We start from the raw sequence: 22543 nt of genomic DNA, 5'->3' as shown, positions 1-22543 counted from the left end.
TTGGCCATCAATTCAACCAGAAGGTCGGCGGCTTACGATCCCAGTCTTCCCCATCTGCTGAATGGCCCCTCATAGAAAAAAATGCTGCCCATAGATATACTGGGTGAATGGCAAAATTGGACTGTAAAACGCTTTGAGTGGTCATCAAGACTAGAAAGGCACATAGTATTTTAGCGCTATATTAATACACACCATTTACCTTTTAAAACAAACAGAGTTTATAAAACCATCCGTATTTATGTTGCATTTCACCAAATTTGTTACTTAGGCACACTCTAATTGTGTATGACTTATACTATGCCTGAACCTGAAATATGTTTCACAGATGTGTTGTGATCGAATCAAGACAAAGAACAATGGAGAGGCCTACATGGGACTTTAAAAGCCTGAGCTACAGTTTTCAGTCTTGGGCCAAACACTCTCAGAATTCCTTTGTGGACCCCCATGGTTTCTCTAACCGCTCCTGGAGTTTAAACTCTGACATTCCATTGGCTGAGGGCCAACAGACCCACACGGCCCCGCCTGGAGAGAGGCCGGTCACCTCTCAGGTAATAAATAGAGGAGCACCCTTGAAATCTTGGCTTTTTCCCCTGTGCTGAAGATAGGACCAGAACCTCTCCCGGCTCCTCCAGATGATCCATCCGCTCAAAGGGAGCAATCATCCAGACATTTGTAGTTTTATTTTTAAATTAAGTTTACCTTCCCTCTTTTATTTTTGTAAACACCTTTTTATTTTATTTTGATTTTGAAAAGACCGTGGCAAAAGTCTTTCGGTCGCAGGCAGAGTTCAGAGACTTTCCCCAGATCCATGGTCAGCTGCTCCACACCTGCTAATCACTGCAGAAGGACGAAGATATTCCGTCAAGGAGAACGAGACGCATTCTCTCCATTTTTTCCGGCCCCAGCGCGATCCCCGCTGCCACCGCACGAACCAGCTGATTGTTTGCTCTTGAGGCCATGCACACAATTCACTTGTCTTGGCGGAATACGCCGCTCGCGCGTTAATGAACGACTTATGCCTAGGCAGAGATTAGTTTAATAATTAGCGTGTCATTATTTGTGTAGATTTATTATTTGTCCACCTTGTCCACCTTGTCCAGTGCCATCTCGCCGTGACGAATCTGCATTTCCAGGCCGCACTGTTATCGTTCGACCAACTTTGAATAGATTTTTACCCATCAAAAGACCAGTACACAGCTGGGCGGATTTTAGTTCGTCACCGCAAAATTGTCTGTGCCGTGTTTTGAGATCTCCACTGATCATTTATTTGCATGTTTCCTTCTCTCTCTATCTCTCTCTCTTTTCTCCTAAACCTGGCTACACGCACTTTCCGACCTGCATCCACACATTTCACATTTTATATACAAATTCTGGGACCTAAATAGTGTGGTCGCATCTCAACACCATTTGGCGCTTTGTAACATGAGATAGATCAAAGTATCCTTTGTCCTCGACCTCCCATTTGGCGGTTCTACCACCATCTTCTTCGGCCATACGACCTCACCAACGTCACTTTGTACGCCATTTTTACTCCCCCCTCTCTCACACACACACACAAACACATACACACACACACACACACACAGACACACACACACACACAGACACACACACACACACAGACACACACACACACACACACACACACACACACACACACACACACACACACACACACACACACATATATATACCATCGGAATTACATGTGTGTTATAAATCCTGATAAGTGCTGTTGTTGTTATCTGTGATATAGTAGAGTTTTGTTAGCTTAACTCATTGATTGACATTGATGTCGTTATCTTTAATAAATTCTAGTGTAATTAAAGTGATTATTTGTGCATATGTATGTGAATACAGCTGGATTATGATAGTCAGTGCTCGAACTCAAAACCTTTCATTGTTCATTATATAATCATTAATATTAAAAATTGAGATTACTAATTGAACTTTTCCAAACTGAGACTGATCTTTACAGATTTATTGTTGGTCCCTTATACCAGGGTGGTGCCCCGTTTTTTTATAAATTATAATTACAGATTTTATTATTCTTAATTGATAATTTTATTGTTTTTCATTAATCATTTCCTTATTCTTAATTGATAACCTTATCATTTTTTATTTATTATTTTTGATAAATATTTTTATCATTTACATAATCATAATTGATTATCATTAATAATTAGCCAACATCAAGTCTGCTACTATTGCACAACAGATGGTTGCCCTGAGAGGTCTGAGGCTTCTGCAGGAATATTTTAGATAAGATGTGTGGTGGAAAACTATTTTGTAGCTGGAAAGTAACTTTTGCATACCTGTCTGAGACTTTTATGACCTAAACTGTTTGTGACCGGAAACCTCTTTGGCCTTTTTAATACCTGTATGACCTTTCTATAACTTAATGACTCTCCAAGGACTTAATTTCTGTCTGCTTTAATTTCAAAGGAAACATATGCAAATCAGTTTCCTGTGTCTTAATTCCTGGCTGAAACTGCGCCTACAGAACTAATGTGAACTGACTCAGACAAACTGTCTTAGTTCTGGTATATAAGATCTTTGCATTTGACAGCTCCCCATTAAAACTCTGAGATCCCTGTGACTCTCTGTGTTGATCCTTTCTGGACAAAGCCCCTTTTAAAATTCACAAAGACCATATTCAAGCCTCTTGTATTCTCAAATTTCTATCACAATGTGTTGTGAGTTGCCATCCTGTCTCTGGTAAGGTGAACCTTGAGAGTGATCCTCATGAGGATAATAGGCAATTGTCATGACTCTGTGATTGTGACATGATTGTGACCTAGACCAGGGGTTCCGAAAGTGGGGGTCGGGACCCCCCTCTGTGGGGGGTCATGAGATGCCGTCAAAAAAAACAAATACAATTTAAAAATAATTTAATTAAAATTATGAGGTGAAGTAGAATAAAACCATGCAATAAAAACATTCCCATCAGTTTTTTCTTATTTCTTTGTTGAACCATGAGGTTATTACGACTCGGATTAGTGGAACGAGCCAGAGTTGCAAGGCCAAAAGAAAGAACTTACTAAACAGACAATCCCAGCCGCAGCTCAAAGGGCATCATATGAGCTGCCATATTTAATTGCACAGGCAAAAAGCCAGACACAATCGGCAAAACGTTAATGAAACCCGCTGCTGTAGCTATAAATCTGGTCATGCATGGGGATAAATTATAAGCCTGTGATCTGGAATAAATGCCGCTGTCTAACGGGACTATTGCCCGGTGCATCACCGACATGGCCCAGGACATAACGTGCCAGCTGGTGGATAGAGTTAAGAAAGGGAAATATGCTTTACAGATAGATGAATCCACAGATATATTAAACTCTGCCCAGCTGCTTGCTTTCATCAGATACAGTTTTGACGGAAAACGTAATGCTGTTTTGCTCTGCGCTCTGGAGTGGACGTACACAGGTGGGGACATTTTTACAAAACTAAAAGAAGAGTGACTATCTTGGGAAAACTGTACTGGTTTGTGCGCACCAAAGTTAACCATGGGGTTCCACAGGGCTCTGTGCTCGGCCCAATTTTATTCTCATTATATATGCTTCCACTAGGAAACATTATCAGGACATACTCGGTAAATTTCCACTGCTATGCGGATGACACCCAGTTATATTTGTCAATAAAACCTGAACAAAGTAATCAATTAACTAAACTTCGAACATGTCTCAAGGACATAAAAACCTGAATGACCCGCAATTTTCTCTTATTAAACTCAGACAAAACAGAGGTTATAATACTTGGCCCCAAACACCTTAGAGATACATTATCTAATGATATATCCGCGCTAGACGACATTGCCCTTGCTCCCAATGAAACAGTCAGGAACTTGGGAGTGATCTTCGATCCTGATTTATCCTTTAATTCTCACTTAAAACAAATTTCTAGGACCGCTTTTTTCCACTTGCGTAATATTTCAAAAATTAGACATGTCCTTTCACAAAAAGATGCAGAAAAACTAGTCCACGCCTTTGTTACATCGAGACTAGACTATTGTAATTCATTATTATCAGGCTCCAGCAGTAAGTCGTTAAAGACTCTACAGCTTGTCCAAAATGCCGCAGCACGTGTCCTGACGAGAACAAAGAGAAGAGAGCACATTTCTCCAGTATTAGCATCGCTACACTGGCTTCCAGTTAAATCTAGAATAGAATTTAAAATTCTCCTCCTCACCTTCAAGGCCCTTAATAATATAGCCTCTTTTACCTTAAAGAGCTTATAAACCCACTAGAGCACTCCGCTCCCAGAATTCAAGCCTACTTGTCGTCCCTAAAGTCTCTAAAAGTAGAGTAGGAGCCAGAGCTTTTAGCCATCAAGCCCCTCGGCTGTGGAATAATCTACCACTTTCAGTTCGGGAGGCAGACACCATCTTTTCGTTTAAGAGTAGGCTCAAAACCTTCCTTTTTGATAAAGCTTGTAGTTAGAGCTAATTAGTGCGCCAGAACGTTACTTGTTCTATTTTATGACACATGACACACGGGGCTTCTCTTTCCAGCTTCTCCTTCCTCTTCTCCATCCCTATCCCCCTTCCCCGGAATCCCTTTGCTTAATCAACCGCAGATCCAGGGCCTCTGTGGCCGCACCATGGATTGCGGTTTGTGGATCGTGCACCGGGGGTTGCGGTGTTGGATCCAGTGTGGCGGATTCTGAGTCATGTGGGCTGATCGTGGTGCTGGTGGCGGACCCTGTGTCGAGTTGGCATTGGGCACGGGCGGTGGACCAGGACCGCGGTGGTGGCTCGTGATGGGTCCTGGTGGGCGGCGGTGGACGGTGACTGAGGACTGGAGTGGCGTCTGGTCTGGATGGTGGATCGTGGTCTGGATGGTTGCTGACCATGGACTGTGATTGCAGCGGGACTGCTTGGCATATCATGTTGGGGTTGTCCTTTGGGATGTCTACCCTCATCAAATGCTGCTAGAGACTTTTATTATTGATGATGTTCTCCTACACGTGGCATCTATTGCACTTCTGCCCGTCCTGGGAGAGGGATCCCTCACATGTGGCTCTCTCTGAGGTTTCTACGTATTTTTACCCTGTTAAAAGGGTTTTTAGTAGTTTTTCCTTGCTGAGGGTTAAGGACAGAGGATGTCACACCCTGTTAAAGCCCTATGAGATGAATTGTAATTTGTGAATATGGGCTATACAAATAAAATTTGATTGATTGATTGATTTGTGTAGGGAAAGGGCTGGAGTGATGCTGGGGAAAAAGGCAGGACTGAGATTAAGAGTCTTACAAGTGGTGCCGCACGTAAATTCCACACACTGTATTATTCACAGAGAATCTCTTGCAAGCAAAACACTTGAACCAGAGCTTAAACATATTCTTGACATGGGGAAAAAAATGGTCAACTACATAAAAACACTTCCACTCAATATCAGACTTGCTCTTGCGGGGAAATGTGCAGAGCCACCTGAATGAGCTATGGAACCAGGTGCTTATACGATCGAGCATGGATCCCAGCTCGCTGACCACCTCACTGACCCTGACTGGTTAACAAGGCTGGCGGACTTTCCCTCGACTGACTTGATGTGGCAGTTACTCATCCGGTATAATTAACTATTGTTGTTCTCTACCGTCCACCAGGTTCTTTGGGAGATTTTTTGGAGGAATTAGACGTCCTCCTGTCAAACTTCCCAGAAAATGGGCTTGCACTTATCCTTCTGGGTGACATTAACATCCAGACAGTCATCTGACCTATTACTTTTACTGTCTTCTTTTGCTCTCTCACTCAGTCCTTCCCCTTCTTCTCACAAAGTCGGTAACCACCTTGACTATATTTCACCAGAAACCTTTCAACATCTAACCTCACTGTAACCCCACTTCATGTCTCCGACCACTTCTTTATCTCTTACTCTCTACGACTATCTTAAACTGACAACCCTACCACATCAACAAACTCTGTACATGTCTATCGTAATATTTGTTCCCTCTCTCCCGCCTCTCTAGCTTCCTGTTTTATCAGCCCTCCCTTCCACTAAGTCTTTCTCACTCATGCATCCTAACCCTGCCACAGACATTCTCCTTTCTACTCTGTCCTCCTCTCTTAACTCTCTCTGTCCTCTTACCTAACAACAGCTCTGCAAGTCCTCCCCAGCTCTGTGGTTGTCTGACTCGGTGCATGCCATAAGAGCCACTATGCGAGCATCAGAAAGGAAATGGCGGAAATCTTAACACCCTGCCGTCCTGCTCGCTTATCAGTCTATTCTCTCCTCTTTCTGTGCCTCTATTTCCACAGCCAAAGGCACTTTTTACCAAACTACTATTCAATCCTCATTTTCTAAGCCAAAAAAACTCTTCTCCATCTTTTCCAACCTCCTTGACACCCCCAGTCCCCCTCCTCCTTCTTCACTTCTACCAAGCCACTTTTTCAACTATTTTACAAAAAATATATATGACATATGCTCCTCATTTTCTATCCTCCTTCTATAACTACATTTCGATCAACTTCATCCCCTTCGCTTTCCTCTTTCACCCCCTGTCTCCGAATCAAGTTCTTACCTTGGTAACCTCCGCCAACCCGACCACCTGCCCCCTTGACCCCATCCTATATTCTCCAGGCTATCGCTCGTGACCTTCTTCCTTTTCTCACCCATCTTATCAACACTTCCCTGTCAACTGGCTGTTTCTCTAACTCTCTGAAGGAGGCAAGAGTAAATCCTCTCCTGAAGAAACGTACCCTCGACCCGTCTGAAGTAAACAACTACAGACCTGTCTCTCTTCTTCCCTTTGTTTCCAAAACTCTCGACCGCGCTATCTTTAATCAACTCTCATCCTATCTTAACCACAATAACCTTCTTGACCCTCAACAGTCTGGTTTCAAGGCAGGCCACTCAACTGAGACTGCCCTCCTTGCTTTCTCTGAGCAACTTCACACTGCAAGAGCAGCCTCTCTCTCCTCTGTCCTTATCCTTCTAGACCTCTCTGCTGCATTTGACACAGTGAACCACCAGATCCTTATTTCCTTCCTTCAGGACCTGGGTGTCTCAGGCTCTGCTCTCTCCCTGCTCTCTTCCTACCTTAATGACCGCACTTGTCGGTTAACTTGAAGAAGATCTGTGTCTGAACCTTGTCCTCTCACAACTGGGGTCCCTCAAGGTTCTGTCCTGGGTCCCCTCCTCTTCTCTTTGTACATCAACTCTCTCAGCTCTGTCATTCACCCACATGGCTTTTCCTACCATAGCTATGCTGATGACACTCAACTAATCCTGTCTTTTCCCAAATCAGAAACACATGTAGCAGTATGAATCTCTGCCTGTCTGACTGACATCTCTCAGGGAGTGTCTGAACACCACCTGAAAATTAACCTTGACAAGACTGGACTACTTTTCCTCCCAGGGAAAGACTCTCCCACTCACGACCTGACTATTAACTTTGACAACTCCGTGTTAACCCGCACTCAGATTGCTAGGAACCTGGGCGTAACACTCGACAGCCAACTCTCCCTTACTGCCAACATTACTGTAACAACACGTTCCTGTAGATTCATGCTGTACAACATCAGGAGAATACGTCCCCTTCTCATTCAGAAGGCGGTGCAGGTTCTGGTCCAGGCCCTGGTCATCTCATGCCTAGACTATTGTAACTCCCTCCTGGCAGGTCTACCTGTTAATGCCATCCGATATTTGCAGCTCATTCAGAATGCAGCAGCTCGACTGTTTTTTTAACCTACCTAAATTCACTCACACTACTCCGCTCCTCCGCTCCCTTCACTGGCTACCATTGGCTGCCCGCATCCGTTTCAAAACATTAGTACTTGTGTCCAGTGCTGTGAACGGATCAGGTCCAGTCTACATCCAGGACATGGTCAAACGTTACACCCCAGTCCGTTTACTCCGCTCTGCTTCGGCCAATTGGTTTGTTGCTCCCTCACTGCGAGCTAAACACTCATCAAATTCACGACTGTTTGCTTTCCTGGCTCCTAAATGGTGGAATGAGCCGATTGACATCCGGACATCAAAAAGTTTACACATCTTCCGCCGCAAACTAAAAACATACCTCTTCCGACTACACCTTCAATAACATTTTGAAACTAACAAGTTAGTAGCACTTAAATGGTACTTACTTACAGCACTTTGTAGTTACTTTATTTTTGAAGAAATTGTACTTTCTTGATTCTTGTTGTTCTGGGTTTGTACCCTCGGGGTTGAATGCACTTATTCTAAGTCGCTTTGGATAAAAGTGTCAGCTTAATAAAATGTAATGTAATGTAATTTATCTTATTCTTCGTGTTAGTTTCTTGTGTTGTTCTTGCCTTCCCTTTTGTCATTTCCAGTCCAAGGTCATTGCCTAGTGGTCTGTTAGTGAGTTGTCCTCCGCCGCCACACTCGCCGACTCTGGGGTTAATTTTCCTTTAATTGCTTTCGTAACCTTTACTGAGTCAACGGTCATGATCTTGATGAGCTACTTGCCAAATGTGATTGCCAAACTCATTGTGTAGATTCACACAATGACTAAAGGCAATGTGCAGGGTGCCATGTAAAGGCAGCATCACCATCATGACTGAGTTTAGTCATGTTTCTACTGCAGGAAGCATTTTGCTTGAAAAGACATCACCAGAGTTATTGTATATCACCTGGGGTTTGAACTCAACCTTACACACTAAGCGCAAGTCATGACCTCAATGAGCCACCTACCAGCTTCACACTATAACTGGCTGGTTTGTAGGGCTGCATTTAAAGTCATATGTCTCTGTGAAGACTGTAAAACATTATAAAGAAAACATTTTGATTATTCCTTTATTTCATGTAGATAGTATAGAGATGTCTGTAAGTTGGATTGCTCCACGAGTGAAACAAATTATGTTTAAAGATGTTGTATTACCCTTGACTGCAGGTGACATGATAGAATTTTTTCTCTAAGAAATAATTTTTGAAAATGTTATGAAATATACTGACATTTTCCCCGCTGCATCAACCAAGACATAAACATTTCGTCATTTGTTTGTGAACATTTGACATATTTTATTTGAGAATTTCCAGTTTATAGTAAACCATTTGAAAGCTCTGTGGGCTACATTTTAGATAAATCAAATATCTGGCTTAATCTTTTGTGGAAGATGGTCCAAGTTGCTGTCAATTGATCTAAAATTTTGATAGGAGATAGGATTACTTATTTGTTAACTTCATGATTGCTTAAAAAATGAAGCATCTAGGAGTTTGAGATCAATTCGGCCAAAAGTTTGGTCAAAGTTGCAATGTTCTAGCACTTACGATTGATTTGCAATATTGCTATGACTGGCAGCACAGTGACCCGGCCCCTAATTAAAGCTTCAAGCAGTGATGGTCTGGCCCTCGCAGTCCGATTGTGTCAGAATTTGCTACACCTGCGGAGTGGGTTGCCAGAGGTTGGTTGAAATGGCTTATTATTCTGTTATGAGTTATGCAAAGTCACATCCTGTTGAGGTGTGCATCCAATTGCTTGTAGGTGTTGCTAGGATTATGTTGAATTCTAGCATGTAAATGTGCTCATAAAACATGTTAAGTCTTGTATAGATTGGACTATGTATAGTCCAATTAGTTGAACCTCCTGTTTCATGGCGATATGGTCACATCACGACTCAGACATGCTGTTCAACGAAACTTCATGAGGAGCACAACATTTCATCTTGAAGGTGTTTCGATAACACTGACCTAGGCCGGTGTGATTAATCCTCTAGGAGGAGTTCATTGAACTAAAATGCATGATGTTATATGTAACATTAAAAAATAGGCAACTTCCTGTTGGGTTTAGGGTATGCGCCCAAGAAATTTTTTTGTAAGTCTGACCATCATGGTAAGTAACCAAAATTGGTAAGTTAATGATCTCGTGGAGGAAAACACGCCCGGCGCGATGTTTCAGAACACGAACTCTCAGGGGCTTGCTGCAGATACAAGACATTTCTCCGCCCCTCAACACATGTACAGTCATCATTACCTTTATAAGTGACCCCCAAAAATTTTGAAACAGGAAAGGGGCGGGTTTCCTACAATTAAACATAAGAAGTCTGTTGAGCCATCACAAACTTGATCACATTAATATTTTAGTAAACCAAGTAAACCCTGAAATATTGTTCATATCGGAGACATGGTTACATAAAGATATAGACGACCAAACACTGTATATTCAGGGATATAATATTTACAGATCTGATAGGGCCAGCAGGGGTGGTGGTGTAGCTGTCTATGTTAAAAGCACTTATGCTGCTGCTATCTTAAACGCTGTATCCATCCCAAAATGCTTTGAATTCATTTCCCTAAAAATTTACCTCGGTTACAAAAATTCCATTATTGTCATTGGAGTTTACAGACCCCCTAGTGCCCCGACTATGGCCCTAAAAAAGATGGCAGAACTTCTTATTCCTCTTTCTGACTCAGAACTAATTGTGTTGGGTGATTTTAATTTAGATTGGTCAACTGATGCCTCCAAAGCTTTAAGGAGTTGTCCTCTGACCTGCATTTTACCCAGCTAAATTCTGTGCCCACTCGTCCTAATCTGAAAGACTTTTCTAAATCAACTTTAATTTATCAAATTTTTTGCAACAAACCGGAAAATACATTGCAAATGGGGTTTTAGACTTGGGGATCAGTAATCATTGTCCCATAATATGCATCCGTGACTTGAGGTTGCAGAAATGTGGTTCTCCGGAAGTAATGAAAAGGAATTTTAAGCTCTTTGATGAGCAGGCCTTCTTACACAACCTTTTTTACAGTGATATAGCAGATACTGTCAAAATACCTGATGTTGATCTGGCCCTAAAACACTTCACCACAACTTTCAACTTTATAGTTGACAAACATGTTCCCTATAATAAATGCAGGACTAAGAACAGATTCAACCCTTGGTACTGCAATGAACTTGCAAAACTGCATTGTTCCAGGAACAAGGCATGGAATCAAGCAAGGCAGACAAATGACCATGCCCACTGGCTTAAATTTAGACAATTGCAATAAATGCCCATCAGCAGTCAGGAGAGGGAAAGCAATTAAAAGTCTAAAGGAGAGCGCAGTGCATGCCTGCCTGCTAGCATTTTAGCAGACTCCACTGTTTTAACTGAACCCTCTGAGATCTGCTCTGTTTTAAACAGACATTTTGCTGCAGCTGGGCACCTTTTTGATAATACTGTACATACTACTGATCTTCAAGCAGATCCCTGAACACCCCCCTCTTTGTCAGTTCTACTTTCAGAGAGCAGCTTTAGTCTGACAACATTAGATTCAGTTCAGGTCTGCAATGCCCTGATCAAAATTGATCCAAAAAAAATCGACCGGTGATGACAAGCTTGACCCTTTCTTACTGAAAACCTCAGCTACTGTAGTTTTTGAACATATTACTCACATCTTCAATCTCTCCATAACAACTGGTCCTATCCCTTCAACCTGGAAAACAGCCCATGTTCTCCCACTGCACAGGGGTGGTAGCACGAATAATATGAACAACTACAGGCCAATTTCAAAATTATCATGTCTCTCAAAAAGTTTTGAATCCTTTATCAATACCCAACTAAAATCATTTTTATCACTACCCACTTTCTTGAGTCCATCTCAATCAGGTTTCAGAGCCCGACATAGCACTATTTGCATGCAGCCTCCCTTGTGGTGAATGATTTCATTACTGCCCTTGACAATAAGCAACATTGTGCGGCACTATTTGTGGACCTCTCAAAGGCCTTTGACATGGTTGACCACCATCTGCTTTTACGCAAATTATCACTTATTGGCTTTGATCATATGAGCCTACAGTGGTTTAACAGTTATCTCACTGGTCGCTCCCAATGTGTAAAGGTTGGCAAAATAACATCACTTTTTTTAGATATTGACAAGGGAGTACCCCAAGGCTCTGTCCTTGGACCTTTACTTTTTATAATATATATCCATGAAATTGCCTCCACACTCACTCTACTTTCTCAGGTTCATCTTTATGCGGATGACACATCTCTGTATTTTTAGTGCCTCCAACATTGACTCTGCTATAAATAGACTGCAGCTCTCCTTCCACATACAAGATACAAGATACTAGAGAAGCAGTTAAGTGACATGAAGCTAGTCCTGAATTGTGCCAAAACCAAATGGATTATTTTTACTAAAGCTAGAAGCACTGATTTTAATAGTTTAAAACTCTGCCCTAGAAATGGTACCGCTCTGGAAAGGGTCACCAGCTATAAGTATACAGGCATTTGGGTTGATGAGAAGTTTGATTTTAAACCACATGTGAATCAACTCGTAAAAAGGTAAAACGTAGCACTGTACTCTTTATAACAAGGTTGGCTGGCCAGCCCTGTCTGAAAAAAGGAATGGTCATTGGAAGATCTTTATTTACAAAACAATCATTGGGCTACTGCCACTATATCTCTCCTCTCTCATCAGCTGGAATTGTAATGACCTCAATACCCGCTCCCAGAGCTGGCTTTCATTATATCTGCCTCGTGTTAACACTAACTTTGGGAAGACAGCTTTCTGATATAAGGCACCCTACATTTTGAATGAGGTCCAAAAATCTTTAAGGTTTGCTCATTTATTTCATTAAGGGAATTCTCGAATCTTATCTCATGTACAACGGACTTTTCCTGCAGTGATTGTAACTGTTAGTTGACTTAACCATAGTATTTTATTGATCCGTCAAAAATGATTGTTTATGACCTTTTCCCTTGTATTACTGTATATATATATATATATATACATATTTATTTCATTCTTATTTCTTTTTTTCTTTTTTTTCTTTTTTTTCTTTTTTTTCTTTCAATGTATTAACTCTTCATTTATACTCTTGGAACCATTGTAAATGAGGGATTTATTCCTCAATGTGTTTTCCGAGGCTTAAATAAATAACCCATCCAAAAAATATACATAGGCTTCTTCATTGAAATTTAGTTGCGGGCGCTATCGAGCCATTTTGACATGACCATATGCATGACCCATATTGGAAGTAATTATGTGACATTTCTGATGTGTTTGCCAAGTTACACGAGTTCTCATGTATGTTTAGCCTCCTGAAAAAATCGATCAACTGTAAAAAGCATTTGTAAAAAGCATTTGCTGTGTTGCCACAGCAGCAGCATTCTATGAAACAGTCACAAGATGTCTCATAAACACTTGTTTGACCAAATGTCAGCTGGGTCATGTGAAGTTTGGTGCAGATTGGACAATACATAGTCAAATTGGAAGAACTTCCTATTTCAAGGGGAAACATCAAACTTTGATGTCACGCCATTCAATGAAACCTCATGAAGAATAGATTACACTGACCCAATATGAAACCAATCCAATAAATCATCTAGAAGGAGTTCGCTAATGTACAAATGGCTAAACCTGTACATTACATTCAATAAGGGTGACTTCCTTTTGGGGCTAGCATATGGGTCTGAGAAGTTTTTTTGTAAGTCTTGGACATGGTATATACACTTTCTGATTTTCATACGTACATAAACCTCGAGAATGCTTCGTTGAGATATCATAGGACGCTTTATCAAACCATTTTGCCAAGACCATATGCAAGACCCATATTGGAGTAAATTTGTATTATTTCTGATGTGTGTGATGACTTTCTTGACTTTTCATGTTTAGACCCCCAAAAATGTAATGGTGAGACCTTGAATAAGACGACTTAGCTGAAAACAATTCTGTCCATTGAAACTCAGATCTTACCTGGTCACAGCTACAAGCTGCATCTGTTGACTACTAAAGTATGACAAGTATACCCAGTACACCACTGCCAATGTGACTATTTGTCGTAGTTATTCAGGTGACATCCTTTGTATTAATGATGCTTAAAAGTAGCCCACCAGCCTTCACTTTATCCAAAGACCCTTCAAACAACTTACGTGCTAACAGCAGGAAGCCCAGGAACAGCAATCCGATGCCTGCAGCCCCAAAGTCTGCTCCTCCATTGGCACTGTGTTTTCCACACACCATTCCATCCTCACAGGTACAAACTTGGACCTTTACCATCTGTGGATCTGGACAGGCCTTGTCCTGTTCATCCTTCACTACAAGCTTCAATTCATAGAAACCAGGCCACAAAGACTCCTGAACCCTAAGGATAGCTGCAGTATCTGCATGAAAAAAGACGAAAATATGAAACATTTTGAAAATCAACATGAGTCCCTCAAAAGCTTACAGCTAACAGGTCAAAGGATTCTGGACATTCTGGAATCCCACTCATCCAGGATGCATTCAACAAATTCCAGTAGCTATTCAAGCTCAGGACTTTGATTACACGTCATTCTCTTCTCGCCCCATGTGCCCCATTTTTCTTTACTTTATTGTCAAACTGTAAAATCAATGCCTGCTTTTTCACAGTATAAACATTGGAAGTTAATGCTAAGAGCAAACTTTAAAGTTTAATTAAATGCAACCTGATACTGTTGTGTTTGCTGATTCGGATGGTTATGAGTTTGCTGCACAGATGGATCTACTCAAGGACTCTGTGACATCACTGATAAGTGTAATGACAGGTGCAACACTGCACAATACTAACTTTACCTAAACAAACTAAAGATGTTGACATGTGAGTAGATGAGTTATTTCCTTGCTTTTGAGTTTGCGATGCGAGTAATGACCTTACAATTGAGCTCAGAGAGGTTATGTGTGAATAGACCTATTATCCTGGCAGCAGTATGGGTTATAGATGTAAGTTTTGTTCTGTTGGTTGAAGGGAAATACCCCAGGAAGTCCCTAAATGGACAAATTAAAGTGCCCTTTTTTGTTCAAATGAGTCCACATGCCTGCCGCAGTCGCTTGTATTCTGCAGTATTCTCCTCACCATTGAGATGCTCCACCTGCCACTTGCCCTTAGTGCCTTCTGGGACAATACTAAAGTCAAAAGGAGATCCATTTGGGAATGCATCCTCATCTTTAGCACTCACAATGACAGCATCAACCGTTGTACAGATTGTTTGGATATTATTGGTCAGGGTGGGACAGTGGTCGTTAACATCTTCCACCTGGATGGCTACAGTGCCAGTGGCGGTTTTACTTGGCATGTCTGTTAGAAAAATACAATTATGAACATTTCATTCATCATTTTATTCATTATTCTTTCATTTTGTCAGACAAAAAATTGAGAGAGACAACTGTTTACCATACTAACGATGTGAGGTTGATGGTGAAAAATTTCTCCTCACTTCATAAATTGACTTCTTTAGTCCTTGCACAGTCCATACAGATGATAGATGTAGCTGGATACTGGCTTATGCTAAAACTTATATTATTGTACTCTTCATGAACCCCATGTTATGATATGAGCTCCCTGAAACATTTGTACAGAAGAAACTGAAAACAGGTATCTAGATTTTGATTTAATTTGCTGGAAATGTGAACAGTAAACCAAAACTGATTATGAAATGTATGTAATGAAATGTAATGTAATGTAAAGGGATAACTGTAAAACATGTTATCTCTTTCTTCCTGGAATATTAATATTCAGGAATGAATAATTCAGACTGTGGGCCTCTCCTTAGACAATGCATATAAGGACTCCCAGTACCCTACCTTACTTTACTTGCCTAGTTTAGTTCAATATAGCCTTTTCACAGAAGCCATTTTGACATGAAATAGAAGTTAAACACAGGTGTTACTAATCACTTCAATTAAGGTTGTGCTCTGTTTAGATAGAGGATTAATAAATGTGTTAAGTAACACCTGTGTTTCCCTCCTATTTCATGTAAAACATTTCTGGCATGAAAAAGCCATCCTTAAAGCACAACTTTACTTTTCAGCTCCTCTATTGGCAAGACTGAATGATAACCAAAATAATTCCCAGTGTTGTTTTCATAGGATGTATGGGGTAAACATGGGCTTTTATGTTAAGGGTCTATTCCCATCTACTTTTCATGAAGACTACTAGTTTAACACATAAAGCATCTGACACTGGAGCAATTATATATAATAGAACCGCAGGTGTACCATCTGTAATGCAGAGTACTTTAGCAATGTATGTCCCATTGACCAAGTATGGAGATTCTCTGTCAGGTATCTTGTTTAGTGTGATCTTGGCTGTTTCTGGGTCGATGTTTAGCCAGTTGTCAGGGTCGGAGCCTTTGGCATACCTATTCAAGGAATACATTGTGTCAGTTATTATTAAGCTGATTTTGTTGATTTAACTGGAGAACCTTTAATGTGCATGTGTTTGCGTATGCACTGACCTGACATTCTCAGCAGGTTTCCCAGTGTCCCCATCTAATGCAAAGTAGTGGGCAATAGCATCTTTCATGTTAATGGAGTGGCCTGCCTCTGAGATTGGGATGGCTTTGACTTTAGGATGAAAATGTGGCCCCTCCTGCTTATCCTTCACGTTGATTTTGATTGGATAAGTTTTAAATGTAGACCCACTTTGCCATGATGATCCTCCAGACACACCTCCTGCACCAGAGCCACTTGTTCCCCCTGCAGCACCTGCCCCACCTCCCCCACCTCCCCCACCTCCCCCACCTCCCGCACCTCCCCCACCTCCCGCACCTCCCCCACCTCCCCCACCTCCCCCACCTCCTGCACCTCCCCCACCTCCCGCACCTCCCCCACCTCCCGCACCTCCCCCACCTGCTCCACCAGCTTCCCCTCCTCCACCTGCGAAACTTATACCAGCTCCAGTATTGACCCCTGATCCACTAAAAAATGGAGCCTTGTTTCTTACAACTAGTCCTAGGTCAAGGTCCTTCACATCTTCATAGTCCACTGCCTGTAAAATGGCACAAACAAACACATTACAAAGGACAACAGCAAAATAGTACAGTTGGCATGCATCTTGCACAAGGTGCACACAGAGATGGGTGACTGGACTTCAAATATGTTAACTGTCACAATGTAAGCTATTTTCAGATCATTTACCTACAATGCACTATTTTTACTACTATTCGCTATTCACTAAACCATCTCCAGCTGAGAGAAACTCTCTATCCCTGGCTCATGACATCTCTAGCGAACCCACAGACAGCCTAAAGCACTTTTACAAGGAGTATCATATGCACAATCATACAATATAAACGCGTGTAATGCTCAATTGGATGTGCCTTGATACTGCTTGTGGTTACTCTACACCAGACCTGGGCATTGTACGGCCCCCGGGCCGCATCCGGCCCTTTGGCTGTCTGTGACCGGCCCGCGTGAGGTCAACGGAATATTAGGAATCACACGTAAATAAGTGAACATCATGCAAAGAATACAACAACATTTATTTTATTTTGAAGGTGCCTTTTTTAAACATTTACCTGACGTACATCCTGAATGCCCGCGAGCGGATGATGTGTTGGAGAACGGAGTTAAGAAGAGATGTGAGTTACTATTAGTCCGCAAAAATAACAGCCCACGTTATTAAGACAAGAAAGATAGAGTTTGTAACGAGACATGGACTGCTAAGTATTTATTTACTGAAGTCAAAGGGAAAGCCGTGTGCTTAGTTTGTGGAGAAAAGATCGCTGTTTTTAAGGATTACAATTTGAACCGCCACTACGAGACAAAGCACGGAGTGCGGGAAATTTCGAGCTTCAGCTGCTAAAGAAAGTGGTAGATTTTGACTTTTTCTCCTTGTCTCTGGATGAGAGCTGTGATGTCCGCGACACAGCCCAGTTCCTCATCTTTGTACGTTGGATGACGAAAGACTTTGACTTTACTGAGGAGCTGGCAGCAATGCGGTCAATAAAAGGGACGACTTTTGAAGCGGATGCAAGATAAAGTGAGGGAAATTAACCCACAGTCATGGAATTGTTAAATGTTTATTTCCAGTCCTGGAAAAGTGCTTGAAAAAGATTAAATCCCAAAAGTTTTGGAGAAGTCATGGAGATTTGTTATAGTCATATTTTCATGTCGTTCATTTACGCTGAGTTTTAATTAATTCATATGCTATTAAAAGAAATACGCTCAAAATATAAGTAGGCATACTATCTCATACTAATTTAAATGTTCGGTGTGGAAGCAGGCGAGATAATGCACTACGCCAGGGAAGTGTAGATTTAACCATGCTTGGCTACAAATGGAAAAGTACATGCCATGTGTTACAACAGACGTCAATCAAACTATTGTCTCATTCATTTGTGTAATTCAAGGTTTACTGTATGCTTTGAAATTCTCATTATTAGCTTAAATACTAAATTTAGTCTCTTTTGCATGTATACACTGAGATCTCACAGAATGTTTGGTCATAGAAAGTTGGTTTAAATATATTGAAACTCATGAAAAAGTCATGGAAATCCATGGGTCAAAATGTGTATGAACCCTGTGTATTATACACCAGGAGGTGTTGTGTAAGTCAGTGCTCAAAATGAATCATGTTACTGATGTTGTAACTAAATTAGTTAACTTTATCAGGGTAAGAGCATTGATTCACAGACAGTTTGTTGCACTTTTGGAGGAGCATGAGACTGAACATGGGGACATAGGCTACCACACAGCTGTCAGATGGCTCAGTCTGGGCAAAGTGCTTAAAACTGTATGGGACCTGAGAGCAGAGATTCAAGAGTTTTGTGAAAAGAAAGGCAAGGACAGCCCAGAGCTCTCAGATGCAGACTGGATGGAAGATCTTGCATTTGCTGTTGATGTCACTGCATTAATGAATGAGCCAAATACCAAACTGCAAGGCAAGGTCCTATTTGCACATGAAATGTACAGTCTGGTGAGACTTTCATGAGAAAGTTGCAGTGTCTTTCAAGACAGTTGGAAGGTAACATTCTCAACCACATGCCAACACTGAAAGAAGCCCCACCATCAGTTGATCACCTCCGCAGGTACACTGCTGGCAGAGCACTTTAAGTCAGCATCACTGCTGGAGTTTTATTCTTCTCTCAAAGAGGAGAACTTTTCATACGTGAGGAGGCATGCTCAGAAGATGTTGGTTCTCTTTGGATCTACTGACATATGTAAACAAACATTTTCTGTGATAAAGTTTAACAAATACAGATACAGATCCTCTCTCACTGATGATCACCTGTCAGCTGTCCTTCGCATATCCACCTCAGATATTCAACCTGACTTCAGTGCACTTGTTCATGCCCAAAACAGACTAGATTTCTCTCACTTAACAAGAAATAAAAACGCAAATGGAGTGATTAGACTATATGCAAATAGTAATAGTGCTTTGTATACAGTTAATTTAAAGCTGATCTTTGGAATACTGCCAAAAAATTGCATACTTTGTTTACAAATGTTCTTGTAAATTTGATTAAAGTGTGATATATTGTTGGCGTTATTACTTTGCCTGCCTCACTTTTTCATTGCCTAACCATAACATTTACTCTTACCTGTAGAAGCTTATCAAATTAATATGAGTAGAATTAAGTTCAGCTTATTGGTCCGGACCTCCACAACTGTCCATGTTTCTCATGTGGCCCCTCGGGAAAATTAATTGCCCACCCCTGCTCTACACGCTAGATTAATTTTGCCTGCTGCATATTGTATGATGTGACAATGGAAGGTGTACTGATTCAGCACCAGCAGAGAACATGCCAGTGTAACATCGCCCAAAAAGCACTGTACAAACAATTTAAGGAGACATTTTGCATAAGAATATGAACAATGGGGGGGGGGGGGGGGGGGGTCAATGGTGCAGCGATCTGACAGTGAACAACAGTGAATGATGTGCAGTTCAGGCTGGCCAAACACTTGAGCAAGTGGACTGCTGAAGTGAGCTTTAGAATCTGACACACAAATTTGAGCCAAGGATCTGCTCGCTAGCTCTCTGTATGCCGTAAAATACAAACAAAAACCTACCTTGTCAAGCATTAGGATCCCTTCATTGGTCTTGGGGTCTGTTCTAATGGTAAAGTATCCAGCCTCATTGCCTTTAATAATATCAAACACAGCCTCCCAGTTGTCTGTGCCTTCCTGGTCTAGGTCCTTTGCTTTGATTCTCATCACCTCCACGCCTTCTGTGTTCTCCTCAATGCTGCCCTCATACTGCAAGTAAAACAGATGAAATAAAAATAACAGGGCTAATTTCAAAGTTGAGTAGTCATCCTTGACATGATCTCATCTATATGTCAATGTTTTCCCTTTCTTTTTCATTCTTGCCCATATCACCCATGATATGCTTGTATTGAAGACTGAGAGAAAGAAAACTACCTCCTCTTTTTCCAGAGTCGGAAGATTGTCATTCACGTCTCGCACATTAATGGTAACAGTACAAGTTGCACTTTTTCCCTCTGATTGGCCATTTAGGTCTTGACCTTTCACGGTCAAAGTGTACTGATCCACTTTCTGAAATTAATAATCATAACAAAATCATAAAATCAAGTTGAAGTCAGTCAGGCTATGTTCTAAATAGACAATGTTGCTGTTGTCGATACAGCACCTCTCGATCCAGGGGGTTGTTAACGAGGATTGTTCCATCTTTGGTTATGTGAAAATAGTCATTGGATGGATTCTGATCTATGATGCTATAGGCAATCTGAGAGTTTGGATTCCCTGGTTCATCAGCATCAGTTGCAATGACTTTCATTACGGATGTCCCTGTAAAAACAGAATTAAGTGAAAGGGTCATCAAACTGAATCGTGAATGCAGGTAGAGCCTACTGCATTCAAAATAACTTACGACAAAGGCTATACTCAAAGAATGTGGTGTAATTACTATAATATACTATTATAAGCTTTCACTATTGCCAAGCTCCACATGATCGAAAAGCAAGCAATGTCAAGGCTATGCACACAGTTTAATTTCACAGCCTCTGAGTAACTTCAAATAACACCTATGTATTTCTGTCATTCTTACATGGAGAAATGCTAGTTTAAGAAACGGCAGACAACAAATTTGGGTTTTTAAGACAAAGGACAAAAACCAGCAGAAAACATGGAAATATTATTGGCTTTAAACTTTATCGCGTTTGCTCCTATAGGTCTTTTATGATGAAAACTATTTAAAATGTACTCCCTTGCAGTAACAAAACTATGACTGTTTTGCTCTATACATGATTAATCCGGGTAGAATTATTTAGCCATCACATATCAGTATGAGGATTGGTGAAAACTATATATATACCAAAATGTGTTCAGGGAAATTGACTGATTATTAAGCTGTCTTTCAGCAACGCCCTGAGATTACATTCAAACAAGCAGGGAGATAAATGAAAATAAAACAGAAAACCATTAAAAGCAGACATGACTAGCTAGAATGATATATAATAGTAAGAGCAGTAAAACAATGAAAAGTCACAAAAATAATAACAAGCCAGTCTGCCAAGAAATATATAAAACAATGATTTAACAGTAAAATATGTAAAATGTCAATGAAACATCAATAACAGATGGTTAAAATAAAACGACTTATAGCAATAGTAAAACAATAGACAAGGTTAACTAAAAACAATAAATAACAACCCAGTCTACAGATCAACCACAGCCGGAACAATGTAAAATAACCAGATTGTCGAGTAGATCCTTACAACTATTCTGATTTACCTGTCTAATTTCATTACTTCCTGCACTTTATTCTAATTGTTTGGTGCAAAAAACCTAAATGCTAGTTTTCCGAGCTTAGTATTATTCAGAGGAGTTTCAAGGGATATCAATTACTGAGCCTGTATGATGATAAACAGATTTCCGCCTTGTAATTAAATAAGAAGCAGTGTCTTTCCCTTCAATCACTGAGGGTAGACCATCCAAGATAGTGGTATAATTTACAGTGGTGAGTTCTAAACCATCCCCAGTAATAAAATGTAAGACACTGTGATTTCAATATGGATGAGACTGCATGCATATACACTATATCATCATAATCTAAGACTAACATGATGGTTGATTTGAGAATCTTTACCCTGTTCTCAAATGAGAAGTAAGACGGGGTCCTGCAAGTGCACCAAGTTTAATTCTCACCTTCTTTGTGAGCTCAAGCATGTGTTTTGAATGAAAGTTCATCATCTGGCCAAATACTTAGATATTTGTAATTGGAGACACACTGTCATGGTTACACACACACACAAACACTCACCATTTCCTGCTGCATGTTATATGTCACTCCCTGTTTTATTTTGATACTCATGCTTGTTTCTTCTAGCTACACTCTTGTAAATAGCATAAATTAAATTGTTCGCTCATTTAAAACAAAATTGTAATCTTTCAGATCAGAATTTTTGCAAACAGTCAAATGCATACCCAAGAAATGACACCGTTTGTATAATCAGCATAAACATTTACATTTCAGTTGTATTTTGAGGAAATTATATTATTGATATACACTGTTAACAACAACTTCCCTAGAATAAAGCATTGCGGTACAGATTTTCTTTTTATCGTAAAACCTCTGAATTCAGCCCTAAGACATATATGCAAAGTCCTCAAACCACTTAAATGATGCATCATCAAAAATGGTTAAAGTGAAGTAAAAGTTCTTTTTGTCAGTAGGTGGCACTTTGACTATCTCAACATACAGACTAATAGATCTATTCAGGTCGCGGTTCTGATGAGGCTTGAGTAATTTGGGGTCGATTGTACAATGAACAGTGGAGTTACAACAACTTCATTTTCACACTTATCAGTAGGTGGTGCTATCACAATCACTACATACAGACTAAGATAGCTTTTCAGGTCGGGACTCTGATCATAGGTCAGAATTTTGGGGTCGTCTGGA

General features: G+C 40.7%; 1 protein-coding gene and 1 long non-coding RNA gene across 2 annotated transcripts in view; one reads left to right on the top strand and one right to left on the bottom strand.

Moving 5' to 3' along the window:
• Nucleotides 1–22543, top strand: part of LOC128447706 (uncharacterized) — a 137711-nt gene that overhangs the window by 101750 nt on the left and 13418 nt on the right. The window lies entirely within an intron of this gene.
• The window catches only part of dsg2.1 (desmoglein 2, tandem duplicate 1), a 30361-nt gene that overhangs the window by 3282 nt on the left and 4536 nt on the right, over nt 1–22543 (bottom strand). The window contains exons 5-12 of the mRNA XM_053429987.1: nt 20273–20430; nt 20044–20178; nt 19693–19878; nt 16522–16669; nt 16137–16422; nt 15898–16040; nt 14756–14977; nt 13815–14045 (exon numbers count right to left, since the gene is read on the bottom strand). Coding sequence (XP_053285962.1) covers nt 13815–14045; nt 14756–14977; nt 15898–16040; nt 16137–16422; nt 16522–16669; nt 19693–19878; nt 20044–20178; nt 20273–20430 — 1509 coding nt within the window. The remainder of the gene's footprint in view (nt 1–13814; nt 14046–14755; nt 14978–15897; nt 16041–16136; nt 16423–16521; nt 16670–19692; nt 19879–20043; nt 20179–20272; nt 20431–22543) is intronic.

The sequence above is a fragment of the Pleuronectes platessa genome, chromosome 9 (assembly GCF_947347685.1).
Source record: "Pleuronectes platessa chromosome 9, fPlePla1.1, whole genome shotgun sequence".
NCBI lineage: Eukaryota > Metazoa > Chordata > Actinopteri > Pleuronectiformes > Pleuronectidae > Pleuronectes > Pleuronectes platessa.
This window is presented reverse-complemented; position numbering and strand designations above follow the sequence as displayed.